Here is a 22,501-nt window from a genome sequence, read left to right as displayed (position 1 = left end):
CGGATCCAGCCATTTTAAGAAGGGTGGTTCACAACCCAGGATTGATCGGTAAAAAAAAAATGGGGGTACCCCGCTCCCCCCCCCCCCCCCCCCCCCCCCCCGCTTTAAGATCCGCCATTGACGGGTGCCAAATGGGGAGCAGATTCGTGTTGCTCAGTCTTTAGTTTTTATGTTATGTTTTGTGTTCTGTTTATAATGTTGTTTGTCTGCTCGTCAGTTTTATTCCATGGCATTATTTGGTCAGTTTGTTATCGATTTGTGCGTTTCAAAATCCATTTCATATATCAAGTCTCTCTTAACTGTCTCTTCGGTGATGCTTGATGCCACGTTTTATTACGCAAATGGCACCACAGTATGAAAAATATATAACCATCCATACGAAAAACCAACGATCCAGTTATTGTTAAAACAATAAATTAAAACAAATACCAGTACCTGAGTACTGCAGACACCAAGATAGACCAATAAAAAAAATAGAATGGACCTAAGATGAAGAATCAGAGCTTACTCTGCATGAGGTAGATGTCCTCCTGAATTTCAAATCATTTCTGATGTTTAATTCAAGGAAATTTAAATAAAACAACATCTGTTTTAGTCATGCCATGACCAAACTGTACTGCACTCCTGAACTGCGACAACATCGGTAACTTACTTTCTTTCAGCCGTGGAATCAACATAGTACTAAAAGTAGATCAGAAGTAGTTACGTTACCCGGTACAGATTTCAGTGCACCAGTTGTGCTTTTCGATTGTCTATACCTATCATTTTAAGATACACAAATGATACATTTAAAGATCGATACCATGGATACAATATAAGATGTTGTCAAACATTTCGCCACTCACGGTCATACAAGTGAGAGGTTTAGGTTGGCTAGCTTTAATACCAGGTTTTATCCACAAGTTTCTACATGATAAAATGCATACATATACCAAGTCAGGAATATGAAAGTGGTTATCCATTCGTTTGATGTGTTTTATGTCCCATTATGGCCATTATGTTTTCTGGTCTGTGCGTCCGTTCGTCCGTTCGTCTGTCCCCTGCTTCAGGTTAAAGTTTTGGTCGAGGTAGTTTTGATGAAGTAGTCCAATCAACTTGAAACTTAGTACAGATGTTCCCTATGATAAATTATGATCTTTTTAATTTCAATGTCAAATTAGAGTTCAAGTTTTTCCCCATTTTCGCGGTCCACTGAACATTGTAAATGGACATATTCTTGTTTGCTTTTGATTTTTGAATTCCGATGGAAATTAAAAACGGAAAGTCCCTAATCAAAGGACATCAAATGGCAAAATCAAATGATATAACGCATCAAACGAAGGACAACAACTGTCATATTCCCGTGATATAAATTTAGGTGTCAGACCACCAAAAAGTAAAAGTAGTCCTACTCTGACATCAAATAGTGCTTTTGATGTCCTTGTTTACTTAAACTAACCAACAAATTTGCAGAAATGAAACTTTTGGTGAGAGAGAAATATACCTAGGTCATTTTAAGCCTAAATTTACCTGTCTTTGAGTTTGCATTAAAAATTGAGGATTAATGCGCTCCATAGTATACTAATTTAAGATTTCCAGAAACCAGGGGTTATTTTTGGAGTACTTCTGTTTGAAGGTCGGTTATTTTGTTAGAAGGCTTTAAAGGTATGTTGAAAATTGGCATGTAGAAAGCTGATACATTTACAATTAAGGATATACCTGGATTGTATGGAGTTAAACTTCAGGTAAAATTTTAAGAAAGCTGTGAAAATTGAAAATTTGGTTGAACAGATGAGGATTTATAATTGGTGGTCTGGCACCTAAATTAAGGCTAGTAAATTCCGGATTAAAAGAGTTGTCCGGTTTGTAACCCGTTTACTGTATATTTGACAACTTCCGGTAAATTTAGAAAAGTCAATTTTGCATTTTTAAAAGTCAACAATGTAAGAAATCGCCATATCTACAGTAGAGTGTTCTTACTTGGTATATAAATATTAAAAACGAAAATGCAAGTTGCTACAAGGAGAAAAGAATTTTAACTCCTCTTAAAAAAAACCTATATAATTTTTAGCCTCGAACATTGTTTGATTGTCGAAATTGAAAATAAAACGTTGTCTACGCACTATACACAAATGCTTGCTAAAAAAACCACTGTCGAGTTTTACTTGATCTCCTTATTTTTTGTGACATGTAGCCATGTAAGTTTTTACCAAATCATTTCCTCTGTAACTAAAAGGCCTAGTTCATTCAGATATAGAGAACATTGTAAATAGCAGCAAGTATGATCAGTAAAGTATGATCTACAAACACACTTAATTATACTACATCAATGTGAACAATAATAGCTGTTAATTGGTGACATTTCATTAATCTTTTCCTAATACATGTGCCATATGCATGTACTTGAAAAGAGTGAGGTTTTTATTAATTCATACATAATTCAATATATGACTTTATTGATTGAAGTATTTGATATTTCAAAAGAAACTCAAGATTTTTATCATCATGATCATTTGCAAAGATAATAATAGCATGATCAGTCATGCTATATACATGTATGTGAGAGAGTTGATAGAATTGCTGTTTGAAAGCAATCTGGAGGCTGAGCATGTAATTCTGTGTTTGATGGTAATAGTGCTCTTAACTTACATTGCATTCTACATGTATCACAGATATATTGTTTTACTGTCCTACTCTAATTCAATCTCCAATGCCAACTTCAAGTTTAAAAAAAAGCTATATATTTTTAAATAATTTTTGATTTTTTTTTAACAGGTAAATGAAAAGGGAAAATTAACTTTCTGCATGGTTGATATACATGTATATAATAATTATTTAAAAAGGATGAGAATTTAGAAATTATAACTGACCAGATTAAGTTGGTCAGTAAATTACGTTGAAGATGAGTAGTACTAGTTCTAACAATGTGCCATATCATATAGTGACGGAAAATGTAACCGAACACACCACAGTATTGACAGAGCCTCATTCCACATCATCTAGTCATGTCTTAGCTTACGTTCTAGTTCCTGTGGGATCTGTGATCCTTGTTGCACTGTTAGCTCTCATTGTAAGTACTAGTCATTGTTATATACACCACTTTCACAGGTCATACAAAAACAAGAGGATGCTTTGGCTTAAAATACAACAGCATGGCCAAAAGAAAAACTAAGAATAGACAAACAACCATTACAAAACATTACACAGATAACTAAAAAAATGAGGGACATGAATCCCATAAAAAATGTTTGTTTTTGGTTATAATTTACTTGGAGCAGTAAAATTTAAAGAATTGGTCTTTATGTTTGAATTTACATGAAGCAATAAAAATGTAGGAATTGGTGTTTGATTTGTTGCATTTGAATCTTTTTTTAAGTACAATGTATATTTCTACATTATAATTTCAAAATACATGTATTCTCTTTTGAATTAAAACTATTTTAACAAACAATTACAAATGAGACAACTTTGCTTAGTTTAAAAATAAACAAATTGATTTTTTATATATTTCAGGCAGTTATAATTTTCAGGAAAAACAGGTATGTACATGATATATATGTTATCATATGAAGTCACAAAAACTTTTAAGAAAAAGAAACTATTTAGTCTACAATAAAACTCTTGTAACTTATGTACTGTTCTGTGTGCAGCATGAACATGACAAAGGGACTAAAATGGGTGAAGTTTTTCATAAAATGAAGTCTCGCTCTTCTTTGAATTTTATTTTTTTCATTATGAATGCATTTTGTCTCCAAGGATCAAACTTGTGAAAAAATAATATGAGAATCTTTTATAAAGATTACAGTTAGAAAGAATGTATACTAGTACTACAAACATACTTATATTGCTTAATGAAATTACGACCCAACAGTATTGAAAATACCTGCATTTCATAAGGCTGCTTTTGATTTTTAAATGATATTTAGGGTTGTCAAAGTCAGTAATTTTTCTATCATGTCTATAGCAAACTGTATTGGTAAACTGTATATAATATAAGGAGATGTGGTATGATGGGCAATGAGACAACTATCCACCAAAGTTCAAATGAAGTGAATGTAAGCAATTATAGTCAACTGACAGTACAGCCAACAACAAAAAGAATAACCTACACTGTATAGTGGGCTTTAAAAGGCCATGACATGAAAAATATAAATCAATTCAATTAAGACAACTAATGGCCTAATTTGTACATAGTAATGTTATTTGGAATTGTGACTGTTTAAGAGGACTCTCAGGTATTAAAAAAAATAGAAAATAAGGATTTTGCTAATTTTTTTTTATAAATGAACTTTATCATATCATACTTAATAGTAAAATAAAATAGAAAAATGTTTAGTTTTAGTACAGCTTATTAAAAAAAATTAAAAAAAAAAATTGTTCACAGATGATTTAAAAAAGATATTTCAGTTTAGATGCAAAAAATGGCATTTTTGCACCAAAGGGAGATAATTTGGATTTTTTCAATGATATAAACATTTTAAGATTCATCTGGGACCAAATACATGTAGAATCGATATTTTGGTTAATTTTCTGTACCATATCATAAAGTTACAACTAATAGCGTAATAAATAAACTTTGAAACGAAAAAGAATATGTTTTAATTTTTGCTCAAATGTTTGTACCATCGAACCGAACCTCCTTTTAAAGACTTTTACATGAGCCTAAAATTATAAGTAGCAAAAAAACACATTTGGCTTTTACACAGTTATACTACAATGTATTCATATGTACATGTATATACTATTAATAACCTTGGATAAATGCCAATAAGGCAACTACAATGTATTAAAATAAACAATTAAACCATAATAGACATGTTTGTCTTAAAATATTAACAGTATGTAATTGCACCCATAAATACTAAAAATGATGGGAAATGGCAATCTTGGACACCCACCTCTGTGTTAGAAGAGGAATGCTGACATTTAGATATACATTCTTGTATCATAAGTTTCTGCCAATGAAACATACATTTATACCTTGGTTTAAATTGTTTACATCAGAATTGACAGTAATATTGACTTTTGTAGAATGGACAAGTTGAGACACCATTTAATGCCTATGTATAGTTTTGACCCTAATGAAGATGCTGACTGGGAATCAGAATTGTTAGAAGATCAGGATAATGAACAGCGTTTAGCACTAAGGATAGAGGTAATATCAAATCAAGAGTTTACATGATAGAATAATTTACTTTAAAATCTTGTCTGACTTAAGGTGGTATGGGTGTCTTAGACATGGAACCTAAGGTCCAGATTAATTCTCAAGTTAGCAAAATTTGAAGCAGGAATACAGATAACTAATGTGAATTTGCATTCAAAAGAACAAATTTATAAGATTACAACTTATAAATTTTAAGTATAGATTATTTTTGTTTTATTGTTTATGTTTTTACATTGACATTTTAAGGGGAGATAACTCTGAAATAGTGCATTTTCTGAAGGAATCTACATGGAATTTTGCTATTTTGTATTTTAGGCAAAAAAAATGCACTGTGACCCTATCATGCCTTATTTTTTTATATATTCTCAAAGCATTTTCTAAAAGCTATCTTCTCGTATTTTATTTTACAATTCTTTCATTTAGTTTAGCTTCTAATCACATAATGATGGTTTTTTTTCTCCAGTACATAGATATAGGAAGATGTGTGAGTGCCAATGAGACAATTCTCCTTCCAAATAACAATTTATAAAAGTAAACCATTATAGGTCAATGTATAGCCTTCAACACGGAGCCTTGGCTCACACAGAACAAAAGACTATAAAGGGCCCGAAAATTTCTAGTGTAAAACCATTGAAACGGGAAAACCAACGGTCTAATCTATGTAAAATACGAGAAATGAGAAACATTTATAAATTAAATAATCAAACGACAACTACTGTACATCAGATTCCTGACTTAGGACAGGTGCAAACATTTGCAGCGGGAAAACATCACAACATAGAAAAACACACGATGAAATATCAATTGGAAGGCTTAACTGAATCAAAAAACATCTAAAATGTCATTTTGACACAACCTGTAGCTTGAGAAAATGCACAATGACCTATCATTTTTATTATATTTTTGAACATATATCAATATTATATATACTACATTTTGGCAAAGTATAAACAGATTCTATTATTTTTAATTTAAATCCCATACCACCTTAACTTATAAGAATTCCCAGTTAGATAAGTCTTCATTCTTCTCCAAATCTATTTGTTTCAAATTTTAGATTTGGGCGTTCACAATGATAAATCCCTGAATGAACATCATTTTAAGCTTTATTTGTAATTACCAATTAAATTGTTTATTTACTGTGTAACCCAGGTAGATACCATCCAATATTACTCCATGCAACTTGAATTAATTTATATTTTATTACATACTGTTTCTATTTCAGACTCCAAGTCCAGATGGTGCCCCAATTTATAAGTTTGGGACCAAAAGAAAATAATCAATCATCAGTGGCGCTAAGTTTGTAAAAGGTCAAATCAATTCCTAGTTAACTGAAGACATTTTTATATTTATTCAGAAGAAAGGATAATTTCTGCCATTGTATAATAATCACAAGTATTTAATTGTTAAAGTTTTATTTGTTACTGTTAAGTTTCTTAAAAGAGTCACTAGTTATTTTTTAAGTGTTTCTACATGGTTTGTTTATTAATTTTACAGTATTTTAATGATATAATATATCGATGATATCATTTGTTTGAATCTCATTTTATTTTGCTTTTTTATAACCATATTTTATTTTATTTTCAATGTTTTGCCAATTTGATATTTATATAAAAGGATAAAAATATATTTTTAATAATTTTACATAATATGTTCTTTTTCTGAATTTGTTTTAAGATAAAAAAAAAATTGTCATTTTCCGACTACCAAACATCTCACTATTTAAATATCAGAGAAATCTATCGGGCATTTAAAGTATTTTTTTTTACAAATTCTGATTTATATGATGTCTTACACAAACTAATTGATATAGTAAGGCAAATGTGACATTTTTCTCTAGGTATCTCATATTTATTGGAAAAAGAATGCTATTATTACTTAGATGACAAAAAATAGCAAAAACTAATCCAGGTATCAAATTCTTTATCATTTTGTATATTTTAAATATTAAGATAGCTCTAGTAAGTTTATATGCAGGATCAACTAATGAGTGGTGTGGGTTATTGTTTTATACGATATTTTTTCAGTGCTTTTTACTTTAGAAAACTGTCAAATATTTTCTAAAAGTACAAACTTGTTCCATTTACCTTATTCTATGTCATCATAATATGCTTGAAACACATGCCACTGGGCATTATGATATCAGCAATCATCATATTTTTGTGTTATATTCTTACTGTATGGGATTTTTAACTATATAAAATTGATTGATTGTTGGTTGCTTTACGCCCATTATATATAAAATAGAAATAAAAAAGGTATGATGAAATATGAACGTAACACTTATACTAGAGCCTGAACTCTTGAAAATCTTTTATGTTTTTTCTTAGTATCATTAGTCTGAAGACCTGGAGCATATATTTAAGACTAAAATTTAAACACATATTTATACTATTACTGATATCTGAAAAACTAATCTCATTATTAGATAGATTTATATGCATTGTGAATCTGATTTTCAAACAAAAAGAGAAAGCTACATTTGTAGTAGACTAATTATACAGTATCCTTTGGTAGCTAAGATTATATGCTGACAATGATTGGTAATGTATGTATGTCATGTTAGTTTTAGTATTTAGAAGCACTTTTTGAGACCCTCCTTCTAAACCTGTTATATGAACTATCTATTGGTGATCTCAAATATACTAAGCACTCTGAACATACCAAACACACCTGAATTGAATGCAAATTAAGTGTCATCTGAATATTGCTGAAACTACCACAGTGAAATATATGAATCTTCACTGAAGATCTTAAGTAATTCAATTTTGATCGGTTTGGATGACAATGGTTTCTCAATCTGAAATCTGTTTTCTATTCTTACAAAATTAAAGTTTAACCCACATTTATATCAGGCAGATGAAGGTCTTTATATACTGTTAATATGAATTTCAATTTTATGTATGTAGTAAAAAAGAATGTATATCCATAACCCTTTCCTCCATATTGACGCCTTTTGATGCCTGTGTATTACCTCTGTTGAAATGCTTGGACTACGAAGTGTCTGCAGTAGACTTAATAAAATTTGTATCCAATATCAAAAGGAATATCATAGGAATATCTGACTTAAATTTATTTGATGAAATAGTTGTTTTTCGCAATGCATATTTTATTAAAAAATTCCTATGCGAATCAAGTATGCAAAAAAAAAAATTCAATGGAGGAAAGGGATAAAGAGCAAGCATATTGATTTTATATTTCTAACACAATACAAAAGACAATTTTTTATAGATAGGGCATTGTTTAAGATATTTCTTTGAAAATCATCAAATGTTTGTCATTTTGGTCAGGTGATTTATGAGTATTAGCTGATTTGGTATTAAAAAGAGGGGGATACATGCATTTTTAGCTCACCTGGCCCGAAGGGCCAAGTGAGCTTTTCTCATCACTTGGCGTCTGTCGTCCGTCGTCGTCGTCCGTCGTCGTTAACTTTTACAAAAATCTTCTCCTCTGAAACTACTGGGCCAAATCAAACCAAACTTGTACACAATCATCATTGGGGTATCTAGTTTAAAAAATGTGTGGCGTGACCCGGTCAACCAACCAAGATGGCCGCCACGGCTAAAAAAAGAACATAGGGGTAAAATGCAGTATTTGGCTTATAACTCAAAAACCAAAGCATTTAGAGCAAATCTGACATGGGGTAAAAATGTTTATCAGGTCAAGATCTATCTGCCCTGAAATTTTCAGATGAATCGGTCAATCGGTTGTTGGGTTGCTGCCCCTGAATTGGTAATTTTGAAGAAATTTTGCTGTTTTTGGTTATTATCTTGAATATTATTATAGTTAGAGATAAACTGTAAACAGCAATAATGTTCAGCAAAGTAAGATCTACAAATAAGTCAACATGACCAAAATGGTCAGTTGACCCGTTTAGGAGTTATTGCCCTTTATAGTCAATTTTTAACCATTTTTCGTTAATTAAAGTAATCTTTTACAAAAATCTTCTCCTCTGAAACTACTTGGCCAAATTAATCCAAACTTGGCCACAAGCATCTTTGGGGTATCTAGTTTAAAAAATGTGTGGCGTGACCTGGTCAACCAACCAAGATGGCCGCCACGGCTAAAAATAGAACAAAGGGGTAAAATGCAGTGTTTGGCTTATAACTCAAAAACCAAAGCATTTTGAGGAAATCTGACAGGGATAAAAATGTTTATCAGGTCAAGATCTATCTGCCCTAAAATTTTCAGATGAATCGGTCAATCGGTTGTTGGGTTGCTGCCCCTGAATTGGTAATTTTGAGGAAATTTTGCTGTTTTTGGTTATTATCTTGAATATTATTATAGATAGAGATAAACTGTAAACAGCAATAATGTTCAGCAAAGTAAGATCTACAAATAAGTCAACATGACCAAAATGGTCAGTTGACCCGTTTAGGAGTTATTGCCCTTTATAGTCAATTTTTAACCATTTTTCGTAAATTAAAGTAATCTTTTACAAAAATCTTCCCCTCTGAAACTACTTGGCCAAATTAATCCAAACTTGGCCACAATCATCTTTGGGGTATCTAGTTTAAAAAATGTGTGGCGTGACCTGGTCAACCAACCAAGATGGCCGCCACGGCTAAAAATAGAACATAGGGGTAAAATGCAGTTTTTGGCTTATAACTCAAAAACCAAAGCATTTTGAGGAAATCTGACATGGGATAAAAATGTTTATCAGGTCAAAAACTATCTGCCCTGAAATTTTCAGATGAATCGGTCAATCGGTTGTTGGGTTGCTGCCCCTGAATTGGTAATTTTGAAGAATTTTTGCTGTTTTTGGTTATTATCTTGAATATTATTATAGTTAGAGATAAACTGTAAACAGCAATAATGTTCAGCAAAGTAAGATCTACAAATAAGTCAACATGACCAAAATGATCAGTTGACCCGTTTAGGAGTTATTGCCCTTTATAGTCAATTTTTAACCATTTTTCGTTAATTAAAGTAATCTTTTACAAAAATCTTCTCCTCTGAAACTACTTGGCCAAATTAATCCAAACTTGGCCACAAGCATCTTTGGGGTATCTAGTTTAAAAAATGTGTGGCGTGACCTGGTCAACCAACCAAGATGGCCGCCACGGCTAAAAATAGAACAAAGGGGTAAAATGCAGTGTTTGGCTTATAACTCAAAAACCAAAGCATTTTGAGGAAATCTGACATGGGATAAAAATGTTTATCAGGTCAAGATCTATCTGCCCTAAAATTTTCAGATGAATCGGTCAATCGGTTGTTGGGTTGCTGCCCCTGAATTGGTAATTTTGAGGAAATTTTGCTGTTTTTGGTTATTATCTTGAATATTATTATAGATAGAGATAAACTGTAAACAGCAATAATGTTCAGCAAAGTAAGATCTACAAATAAGTCAACATGACCAAAATGGTCAGTTGACCCGTTTAGGAGTTATTGCCCTTTATAGTCAATTTTTAACCATTTTTCGTAAATTAAAGTAATCTTTTACAAAAATCTTCCCCTCTGAAACTACTTGGCCAAATTAATCCAAACTTGGCCACAATCATCTTTGGGGTATCTAGTTTAAAAAATGTGTGGCGTGACCTGGTCAACCAACCAAGATGGCCGCCACCGCTAAAAATAGAACGTAGGTGTAAAATGCAGTTTTTGGCTTATAACTCAAAAACCAAAGCATTTTGAGGAAATCTGACATGGGATAAAAATGTTTATCAGGTCAAAAACTATCTGCCCTGAAATTTTCAGATGAATCGGTCAATCGGTTGTTGGGTTGCTGCCCCTGAATTGGTAATTTTGAGGAAATTTTGCTGTTTTTGGTTATTATCTTGAATATTATTATAGATAGAGATAAATTGTAAACAGCAATAATGTTCAGCAAAGTAAGATCTACAAATAAGTCAACATGACCAAAATGGTCAGTTGACCCCTTTAGGAGTTATTGCCCTTTATAGTCAATCTTTAACCATTTTTCATAAATCTAAGTAATCTTTTACAAAATCTCCACTGAAACTACTAGGCCACAATCATCTTTGGGGTATCTAGTTTGAAAAATGTGTCCGATGACCTGGCCATTCAACCAAGATGGCCGCCACGGCTAAAAATAGAACATAGGGGTAAAATGCAGTTTTTTGCTTATAACTATGAAACCAAAGCATCTAGAGCAAATCTGACAAGAAGTTAAATTGTTAATCAAGTCAATATCTATCTGCCCTGAATTTTTCAGATGAATTGGACAACTGGTTGTTGGGTTGCTGCCCTCCAATTGGTAATTTTTAAAGAAATTTTGCCGTTTTTGGTTATCTTGAATACTATTATAGATAGCGATAAACTGTAAACAGCAATGTTCAGCAAAGTAAGATCTACAAATAAATCAACATGACCTAAATGGTCAATTGACCCCTTAAGGAGTTATTGCCCTTTATAGTCAATTTTTAACAATTTTCATTAATTTGGTAAATTTATGTAAATTTTTACCAAATATAGTTCTCTGTTACTAATGGGCAAAGTTCATGATAGATATAATTGTAAGAAGCAAAATTGTTCAGTAAAGTAAAAACTTCAAACACATCACCATCACCAAAATACAATTTTGTCATGAATCCATTTGTGTCCTTTGTTTAATATGCACATAGACCAAGGTGAGCGACACCGGCTCTTTAGAGCCTCTAGTTCTGTAAGGATAATGGGTTTTTCCCAGATCAAAAGGTATGTTAGAAGTCATGAATATGTAATAAAAAAAACCTTAATTATAGTTGCAAATGATAACAAGTTTGATGTTATTATTAAGAATAAGCTACAATTAAATATTGCATAAATGAAGATGTGTAGTGTTTTTAATAAAGGAAAAGATTACAAATGTTTCCTTTTATTGCTAATTGGTTATTTATATTTGACTTGAATGTACTGTAAATTCAGAAATTATTGCTAGGTTTCTATTATTGCGAAATAATGTGCGCAACTGGGTGAGAATCACAATAATAATTACTCGCATTTTGATATCTGTTACAAATGTCTCTATGCACATCTTTTTGAAATTGCAATAATAAATTTCTCATTTTTGGTCATTCTTTAAAAATTGCAACAATAAATGCACACAATAATTTTTGAATTTACAGTATTGGAATGTAAAAAAATTATTATTTGAAGATGATTATCAAAGGCTTTAAATATTACAGCAAGTAAATTTTATTTATATGCGAATTGTTATATAGAACATCCCACAAAGGAACAACTCAAGGTCACCAAGCAAACTTGAAACAGTTACAAAATGACTTTTCGCACAGTTCAGGGAAACTGATCCTTATAAAGTAATTTATTTTATGATTCTAATGCAGTAACTAGATAGCAAATAAGCCATTTTGTTGAAAATTTACGTTCCTTCGTTCTATTATGACGTCACAAGTTGTACACATGATTTTCCATAAAAAAATCAATGAAAATGGTTAAATTTCCATTGATTATTGGACATTGAACAGAGAGCGCATACGTCGACAGCAAAGATCTTTTAAAATAATGTTTGTAAGGACATTTCACATGTCTTATTGGAATATTTAGTTTGTCAGCGCCTGCGTTCTATGCTTTCTGGTCCTTAATTTGGTTGAAATCTAGCCGATTTTGACGAATTTCACCCAAATCTCTAATCTTGACCTTTTTTTAATGTAAAAATCGATGTGTTAGAATTAAAAAAAAAAATAGTTCTATTTTACTTTCTCACATGTCTTTTAGTCAATTTAAACAGCTTTTGTCTTGTAACATTGAACTTTAAAATCGGGGCCAAATATAGCCCTTACCGAACTTACTCCTTTTTTAACAAAGTTCCACATACATGTGTGAAAATGTCAGTGATTATATGTTTAAATGCCAACAGTTGTTATTGCTCAAGAAAATAAAAACCACAAAAGATGTGAGAGAACTGGAGGTTACTGAAAGCTAGTTCAAAGCCAATAATAAACTAGTAAAAATATATCTACCGATAATAATTAGAATAGAGAATTGAAACAGGGAATGTGTCAACGAGGCATTAACCCAATCAAAGAGCAGGAAATAGCACTGACAAGGCCACAAATTTGTCTTCAATTCAGCAAGAAAATTCAGCATCCTAAGGCGGAATTCAGTTGTCCCTAAAACAATAATGTATACTGGGTACACAGAAATGGACCACTCGTAAACTCCAAAACATACAAAAAAAAGTGAACCAAAATTTAACTAGACTTACAAAGTCAAGATGTTTCTGACTTTGGTACAGTCAACTGGGTTTTAACATGTTTTGTGAGATTTCAGCACACCCTCCCCCTTTACCTCTAGCCAATGTGGACAAAAATCAAACACACTTCAAATGATTGCACGTAAAATAGGAACTTTATGTTTGTTTCTTTTTAGTTGTGCTTAGAACTGATGTTTTAGTTTGTGTGTTTTTACACTACTATTTGTATATGAGAGAGTTTGTGAAAATATGTTCAATTAGGAAATATATGCTTCCTTTGCCCAAAGCTCTGATTGCTTTTCAGATTAGACTGTTCCTTTGGGAATTTTTTTGTTTGATCAGCTCTTAAACGTTTGTAATAGGTTTTGGATTTTCAAAAATTTTGGCATCGAGCACCACTGAAGAGACATGTTTGTGGAAATACCAATCTGGTGTAGTAAAATTGGTACTTGTAATGTAATTTCTACCACTGGGCCAATACCTCTGCTGGTAGACTGTTAGTCCCAATAGTATCACAATTTCAGTGTCCTGTACTTCAGAACTGGCATAAAATACGGATATAGTTTGATTGAAATGATGTTACAAAAATTGTCAAATTAAGGACTATTTTATACTATCTGTTCTAATTATGCTATACTTAGCCTGTAGTTAATTGGATGTCATTGCTTACATCCATTTCATTTGAAATTTGGTGAATAGTTTTCTCATTGGCAATCATGCCACTTCTTATCTTTCATCTTCGCTCGCCAATTGTTACGATCCACTCCCAGTTATCGTTTGTTGTAGTCTTCCAAAATTGTTTTTCTAGTATTTATAAATAACTTGAAAGCTGTTTTTCACATCTCGTAATCCCAGGTCCTTAGTATCCCACTATACAGTATAGGTTTTGATTGTTGTTGAAGGTCGTATGGTAATTATAACCTGGCACAACAGTTGTTAATATATCAGGTCTACGGTGGGTAAATGTCTGTTTAATTTACAATCAGATTAAATTTCTTTTTAATCTTATACGGGCGCATTGCATTTGCACCAATTTTTGAAAATTACAATCTTTTTTTTTTCGCCACAAGGTAATATTTCATTTCCGCCAAAAATAAAAATTTACTTGCGCTTTACAGGTTATTAAGGTAAGACATAACGGAAAAGTTAAATATTCATAGCCCTAAAGTGTGTCAACAGTATTCCCCACTGGATGTTTGAGTGAGTTCAATGCCATACTCATTTCTGAAGCTGAGAGTCACTAAGGTTTTTAATTATTGTAGTGTTCGGGGTGTCAAGGTGGACATTTTCAATTTATACATAAACATTAGCCAGAATTAAATCTGAATTTTTTATGACCACACATTTAGGTTATCATTAGATCACTTGTTCTGAAAAATGGAGACAAGTCGTTCAGTAGTACCCCAAATAAAATAAAACCTTGCAAAGCCAGTATAAAACATTACAATAGTATAATTATATGTTATTTTGTACAAATTTCTGTAGTATCTTATTATTTTCTAAATATATTAACTGTGGTAACTGTTCTATGAATCCCACACTCAAAATTTTAACAAGTTTCGGCATATAAGACTGTTTCATTAATATAATATCGTTAAATAAACAGTTTACGTATTTGAATATGTTTCGGATACTGAAGTATGTAATGAAATGCATCTTCAATAACTTCCATGGTACACGCTAAACATATTTATTTTTTACCTTTCTGCACCACGGATACGTCCAGTTCTAATAACTGTAGTTTGTAATGATAGACGTATTTTAGTTTAATATCTCCAGTCAACAGTCGTTCTTAATAAAACTGAAGCAATATATTTGATACACGATATATCTTTAAAATATACACTTGCTGGTCAATCTTTTCGGGTATTTCCTGCTTTGCCGTTCGTAGATTGATTTTTCACAACATGCAAAGGACTTTTATTATCGTTTGTTTTTTTAACCAGTCGTTCCTATCTCTTTCTATCTGTGGCGCTTTGTTATCATACAAAAATCTCCTTATTTCTATAAACTTTTAAGACTCAAAATCACAAATAAATATCTATGTAACGTCATAAACTAACCTATGACCTCATGCCTTATCTTTTTACCTATGTACCCCCTGTCCCCCTAAACAAAATATCATACATTTCCTGCATCATTGTATTGTATTATTGTTTCATTTTTATCTGAAACAGACAAGCCAATAACATGTCCTACGTTAATTGTTGGGTTTCCTTTCACAATAAAATTACATGTATCTATATTGTGTATGACTACTCTCTCTGAATTAACAAAAGTGCTCTTTTCAATTTCTAACGCTGTTATGTTTTCACGAGTGCTGACGAAATCCTTCCTATGCTGTAATCCATAACATTTTGATGTTAGTTCAGCAACACATAATTTCTCACAACTTTTATTTTTAAGTTGTTTGTTCTCGTGTACATCTAAAGACACATTAGCATTTTCTGTAGAAAAATCTTTATTTAATGTATTACTTGTATTTGAAACCACCATCTTTGCAGTATATGTTTCATTTGTAACACTATTATGGTGTGCGTAAGCTTCGTTGTTTCCTATTTCTTCATCTCCCTGAGTCACACGGGTTGTAGCAAAATCAAAAGTGTTATTATTCCTCGGATTTGCCTAAAACAGACAAAAGAAAATAAAACGTTTGTTTAAATTTCACAAAATCTATTTGAAAAAAGGATATAGAAATGATCAATTTTGAGTAAATCAAATGTTAAGTTGGAATATTTTTCATAACACCTAATATTTAGGTATCTATAATAACTTCTATTGATCTATGAAAGGATTCTATGTATTTTCAAAAATTGAATGGAACCTTGTTTGAATGATCTTTAACATTATGAATAATTGAAAGCAGCACAAATGACCTTTCACGATTGTGGGATTGTACAATAGACCAAAATGACAGAGCAATTAAAATAAATATAGGTTATACGGCTTTCAACAATGATCAACGCATATTCAGCTATTACAAAACGCCCCGAAATGACAAATGTAAAACAATTCAAATGAGAAAACTAACGACCCAAATTATGTACTATACAGCAACAAACGACAAACACTGAATTACATGCTCTTGACATGGGACAGACACGTGTATACAAAATGTGGTGGGGTTAAACATGTTAGTGGGCACCCAGCCTCCCCCTGATCCTATGACAGTGGTGCATCAGAACAATACAAGAACTATACAACACGATTAACACATAAGCATTTATATGATGATCAACAGCAACACTTCCAACTACTCTATTACAGGTTCCTTGACTTGGAACAAGCTGGGTTATTATACATAATAAGCATGTTGTGTATGACTGTATTTTAGTACACGTTCTACTAATAATTCCCTTTATAGTCTTTATAACGCGTACGCTTTTATCGGTTTCAAGTTTATAACAATTTGTTTAACAAATAATGCTGCACGGAGTCAAGAGAAAAATAGAATACCGATAAACTCAACCCGTTTTTGTCATTATCTGACAGGATTTGATTTTTTTGTATTGCATCTCCAAAGAACTAATTGTATTTTACCGAGTTTTCTAAACAAATACATTTTTACCTGTCTTCTTTTTATCCGTCTGCGTTTGAAAGCACAGTATAAGATAATGAATGTAATCACTAGACATAATACCAATGCTAAGGAAGATAATCCGATTGAAATGCCATTAACTTTATCAAAGTGTTCCATGGCAACAGTCACATTACAGCTTTCATCACAGTACTGGCATTCTGTTTTTGAAGTGTTTTGGTATCTCTCAGGACATTGTCGTACACACAATGGTTGCATTCTGTCATCCATATCAAAATCTTCAAATCCTTCAAAGATTATGATGGATCCTTTTTGTGAACATTTTAAATCTGTGGTCCTTTTTATAATGAAAAAATCTTTTGGGCATAAAGACGTACATCGATTCTTGTTGTCCATTTTGTTACATGGATGACAACATTCGAAACGTCGATCCACATTGTTTAAGCACGGGAAAGCACTGTCATTCTGCTGTAACAGGGGAAAAAATATCATTAATTTTAACTTTACAACACCTTAATTAAGCAAAACTGCATGGGATTCAACAAATTATAAAACTATCAATCGTCTTACTAAACAGACAGATTCCGAAGAAATATTATTTGTAGAACACGCATCTTTGATCTATGCGTTTTAAACTCGACGCAGACCATGTCTGTTAAAATGATTATTATTTCTTACCAATACTTGGCGCTATAGGTACGCAACTTTCTGTAATTTTAAAGATAATACAAAAAGGCGAATTATTAATTAAGTCACATTCAAACATCATCATGCTATATTTGAAACTAAACTGTTATTTCAAATAGTACAGTTTAGAATAAATTTGATTTTATTTGTTTGGATAATATTAGATTATTTAAGAATTTTGATAATTCGTATTTAATAACCATAATTCATAGTGTAAGATCAGGCTCTCACGTTTCGTATAGGTGCTTTCCTGTTGGACTTTCTGATATAAAATTTGTGTTGCCTTTTTAAAAGTTGAAACAGGTCTTTATAGGAGGGCACACCAAGGGACTAATTATACATCTTTTTATTCGTGCTGTAGTTTTTTTCACCGTGTTTGACAACGGACGTACTCTTTGTACATAAATTTAGAAAAATACCTATAGTGGTGAAACTGATAAAGGAGTTCATTATTTAAAATAAAATACAAAAAAAAAATCGCCATAAAATTCCCATTTATTCACGTTTACTCAAATTACAGACAGTAACAAAAATATCAAATGGTAAAATTATGTAATTTATCGAAGATTTTGCATGGTCAATCATTGCCCATCACCATCAAAATAGTGCGTTGTATGATAATAATCATTTTGATTGACATATAAGATATTTTTCGTTTGTTCGGATTTTGATAACAAAGCTTTTTTCCATAGATTTAAAAGTTATATGAATTGTTTTTTAATGCATTCATGATCAGATACCAGATCTTTAACGACTAGACCGACATTCTTGATCACCGTTAAACTAGGTTCACACTGCCGATCAGATCAAATCGATGATCCCGATTGTCCAAATTTCCACGACCAAGCTCAACCAAATTTTTGATAGGGCTTGTTTACGGCTTCTACCGACCGCAATCCGGGTCGTAGGGAAAATCGGGAATTGGTCGGGTATGCACAATTATAGTATAAAAACGTCAGAAATTTTTATTCCAGGCTTCATAGAAATACAGCAGTTGGATTTGTGGGCAAGGTGATAAGAGCTCAGAGAGACAGGTTAATAGCTGTGACGGAGTGCATAGAAGATGATGTAGACAGTAACGGGCGCCGAGAAAATTAAGGTGAGGCAGTGGCTGACACGATGACCCTTGAGTGGGCAGTATGAGAGACTTGACCTAACTCAAAGCAAAGAGGAACACAATGCTTATAAAAACTTCCTCATAGTGGACACTGATATGTAATGGTAGTTTTATTGCTCTTTTGGGGAAAATGACACCACAAAATGAGACTTGTCTCTGGATAAGTACTTATAATAGACAGCAATATACATACACTTTACCACCCCTTGTCCTTGCTATCTTGCAAATAAAGTGTCCCGTTTGTGTCATATATTGTGCATATTAAAGTATATGTAATAAGTATTTTATCATACATTTGATATCCAGAAGCTGAAGGGTCAAAGATATTTATTTTCTTTTTGCTGTATGGCAACAACCCGCATGTATTTTCTAAAAAAAAAATATTGCAAAAGAGGGCAAATATGTCACATATTTCCCTTAAATTTTACCCAAAGAAGAATTTGAATCCCCTTGAGTGATACCTTTTCTGAAACTGTTTACAACATGACATATATCTATCAAGAGACCAAGAGTGCATTTCTTTCTAACCAAGAACATCGTATGCCGGTTTTTTATAAGTTTTTTTTTATGTTACGAATGCATCGTTTAAACAGATTTTGCTGATCCTGTTCGAACTGTCAAAAACTCATGCATGCACATTTTGTTGTTATTTGAATTTATTACGCGGGGAAAACATCTACGGAAGTTGGTAGTTTTTCATCTTTATCAGATGACTGTATGAAGATAGTGATCATAAAGCCCTTTAATTTAAAACAAAGAGGCAGTATGTTCCTGCTTGTCATAACTCAAAATTTTTTCTAAAATTACTCAAATTTTAGACATTGGTTTGAGGTATTACAAGTAAGAACAAGTTAAGAACAAGTTTAGAACAAGTTTAGATATTTGATTTAATATTACTAGTAAATTGGAAAGAAATGCATCGTTTCAATTAAAACGACGAACGACAAACTGTAGACATATTTGAGGCGAGTGTATAGGTTGCATTCGTCTCATTTGTGTGTGAAATTACGTTTAAAAGTTCCAATGAAAAAGAAAATGACTGTAATGTGACCTAGTTGTCATTTAAAATAATTTCTATGTTATTTGGTGTTCTGTGACGAGCTGCATGTCTCATTGTCAATTGTATCACATCTCCTTTACTACAAACATTTCTGGACAAACGGACACTACGGACAGACAAAACAGAAAATGGTCCATAACACAGGTAAAATATAATCCTGGTGTTCTTATAAACCAACTTTGAAAGATAGATAGCTTAGTCTTCAGCAGTCTAACAATGAATATTATTGCACAATTACTTTCATATTTGAAAAATCCACCGGTGCCAAAATTGCAGGATTTTCTTCCCTTCCGGAACACCTGAGATCTTCCAAGGTTTTGATGAGTTATGTGTTGCTTAGTTTTTAGTTTTCTATGTCATGTGGACTGCTGTCTGTCTACTCGTCGGTTTTCGTTTTTTGCTATGGCTGTGTTGTTTTGTTTTTTACCTTTCTGAGTTTGATATTGGTCCTTTGGTGTCTTTTGTCTCTCTTTTAAAATGTCACCTGTCCTTGCCAATATATTTTTGCGGAAAGCTGCAGAGTTATGAGAGTTAATCGGATCTGCACAAACTTTTAGATAATCGTGTATCAGTCATGTGTTCTCGTGTTTGGCCAAGTAGAGATCGAAGAGTGGTCGAATGTGGTCGCGAAGGGATCGGAAACTGGTCGAATTGGTCTGGGATAAAATAAATATAGCAGTGATCTGGAAACGATTGGACATTAGTCCAGCAAAGGTCGACATGATCGAGCATTTGTCGAGTACTGATCGGTAAAAATTTTGTATTCCGACCAAACTCGATCTCTACACGATCCTTTCCCAATCAATTCGACCAAATTTGTTTTGATCGGGCTTGATCGAGTTGATCTGATTGCAGTGTGAACCTAGCTTTATCTTACTTACTCGTTCACGATCATTTGTCAGGAAATCACGAATGACAGCGGTGTAATACGGTTAAGAGACATTCGTATAAATCTTACTTTTAAAAAAAATGTCCTAGTAACTGACCTTACCGAGACCCAGCAAAAATTTTGCAGATTCGTTGAGGAAACCAAAATTCCCATCTATGTAGCGGTGTAGGTGCTTCGCCAGTATTTTTTTTTTTATAAAACAATTTCGTGATAAAATTACCTTAATTATATGGAATAAAGCAACCAAAATCCATTTCAATTGAGCCATGTGTAAAAGTTGCAGTAACCAGGAACAAAATATTAAGCGCATGGGTAGGTTTTTTGCAAAATTGTTATAAATAGCTTCTGTTTTATTAATTTTGTCACGATTTTATTAATTAAAGCTATAACTCCTATAAATAGAAGCTCGAATCGCACATCGGATATGTTTATATCAACATAAAATTGGTGTGATTTTCTAATCTTTCAAATAAAAAATAGGCGACAGAACACTGTTTTTAGACTTATGAAGAAATTACAAACCTCGAGTTAAATGATATCTAAGTACATTTTTAGCTCACCTGGGGCCGGTAACAAGAAGCATTCTTATGTCTTACGAACGTCTAAAGGGCGTCTTAAGATTTAAGAATGTAACAAGCCTATCTTAGAATGATTGACAGCCCCTAATGTTTTGAAAAAGTGCATGATTTGAGAACGATTCTTACATTTACCTAAAAGTATTCTTACTAATTCCGGTAACACAAAATCATTCTTAATTTTTTGTCATTTATTAAGTGTTCTTAAAACAAACTTAGCAACTTATGGGTGTACCAAGAACAATTCGCAATAGCTTCACTTGACATTTTTTTGTAAGAGTGGTCCTGACTACTCTTAGCTTTACATTCACTTGTTAATATTAGAACAAGTTGCTTAAAAAAGTTAATACGACATCCTTAGAACTTTTGTATTCTAATTATTAATTCATCTGAATAGGAAATTATATATCAGTGTTTTCTTGGTCATGTATGTGGAGGATGGTAGTTTCTCGTTTTTGTAAATCATTACAATTTTGGCTTGTTGAGACAAGTGTTAAATATAAAGCAAGGAGAAATTTGTAACCTTTTTCAATTTTAAACCAAGAAGTTTAAATCATCACTTCTTAAATTTTACGAATGCCATCATGAGTTGGTTGACTAATTATTTACCGGCTTTGTAATATAATGAGCAACACGATGGGCGACACGCGGAGCAGGATTTGCTTACCCTTCCGAATCATCTAAAATCATCTCTAGTTTTAGTGGGTTGGATGTTGTTGTTGTATACCTGTTTTTTAACATTTTTGTCTCTTGTGTCTTTTTTCTCACCACTTGGCGTCCGTCGTCCGTCGTCGTCTGTTAACTTATACAAAGATCTTCTCCTCCGAAACTACTTGGCCAAATTTGACAGAACGTGGCCTCAATCATCATTGAGTATTTATTTTTAAAAATGTGTCCGGTGACCCGGCCAACCAATCTAGATGGCCGCTATGGCTGAAAATAGAACATAGGGGTAAAATGTAATTTTTTGCTTATAACTCTGAAAGCAAACCATTTAGAGCAAATCTGACATGGGGTAAAATTGGTTAATTATTAAGTCAATATCTATCTGCCCTGAAATTTTCAGATGAATTGAACAACTGGTTGTTGGGTTGCTGCCACCCAATTGGTAATTTTTTAAGATTTTTTTCGTTTTTGGTTATTATCTATTATAGATAGAGATAAACTGTAAACAACAATAATGTTCAGTAAAGTAAGATCTAATAATAAGTCAACATGACCACAATGGTCAGTTCACCCCTTAAGAAGTTATTATCCTTTATAGTCAATTTTTAACAATTGTCATTAAGTTGGTATATTTTTGTAAATTTTTACAAAATATTTCCCCCTTTATCTAA

At 32.3% G+C, this 22,501-nt stretch overlaps 2 protein-coding genes across 3 annotated transcripts; one reads left to right on the top strand and one right to left on the bottom strand.

Annotated features, from left to right (window-relative positions):
- Positions 1 to 1,860: 1,860 nt before the first annotated feature.
- LOC134685219 (small integral membrane protein 29-like) lies at positions 1,861 to 7,350 on the top strand. Of its 2 annotated transcripts, none has more exons than XM_063544742.1 (5): positions 1,861 to 1,922; positions 2,755 to 3,049; positions 3,493 to 3,518; positions 5,011 to 5,134; positions 6,369 to 7,350. In XM_063544742.1, exons 2-5 carry the CDS (start codon positions 2,882 to 2,884, stop codon positions 6,420 to 6,422), a joined length of 372 nt encoding a protein of 123 aa, XP_063400812.1. In that variant the 5' UTR covers positions 1,861 to 1,922; positions 2,755 to 2,881; the 3' UTR covers positions 6,423 to 7,350. The 2 variants fall into 2 exon arrangements, with proteins under 2 accessions (XP_063400812.1, XP_063400819.1); XM_063544749.1 differs by having other exon boundaries at positions 1,873 to 1,962.
- Positions 7,351 to 15,419: 8,069 nt separating this feature from the next.
- LOC134694549 (uncharacterized) lies at positions 15,420 to 20,866 on the bottom strand. The gene is made up of 3 exons (XM_063555598.1): positions 20,810 to 20,866; positions 16,867 to 17,304; positions 15,420 to 15,923 (listed from the first exon to the last, which is right to left on the bottom strand). The coding sequence occupies exons 1-3, from the start codon at positions 20,855 to 20,857 to the stop codon at positions 15,420 to 15,422; spliced, it is 990 nt and encodes a 329-aa protein (XP_063411668.1). The 5' UTR covers positions 20,858 to 20,866.
- Positions 20,867 to 22,501: the final 1,635 nt, after the last annotated feature.

This window comes from Mytilus trossulus, chromosome 1, assembly GCF_036588685.1.
Source record: "Mytilus trossulus isolate FHL-02 chromosome 1, PNRI_Mtr1.1.1.hap1, whole genome shotgun sequence".
In the NCBI taxonomy this organism is placed as follows: domain Eukaryota; kingdom Metazoa; phylum Mollusca; class Bivalvia; order Mytilida; family Mytilidae; genus Mytilus; species Mytilus trossulus.
The sequence above is the reverse complement of the archived record's forward strand: the minus strand, read 5'-3'. Positions and strand labels throughout refer to the sequence as shown.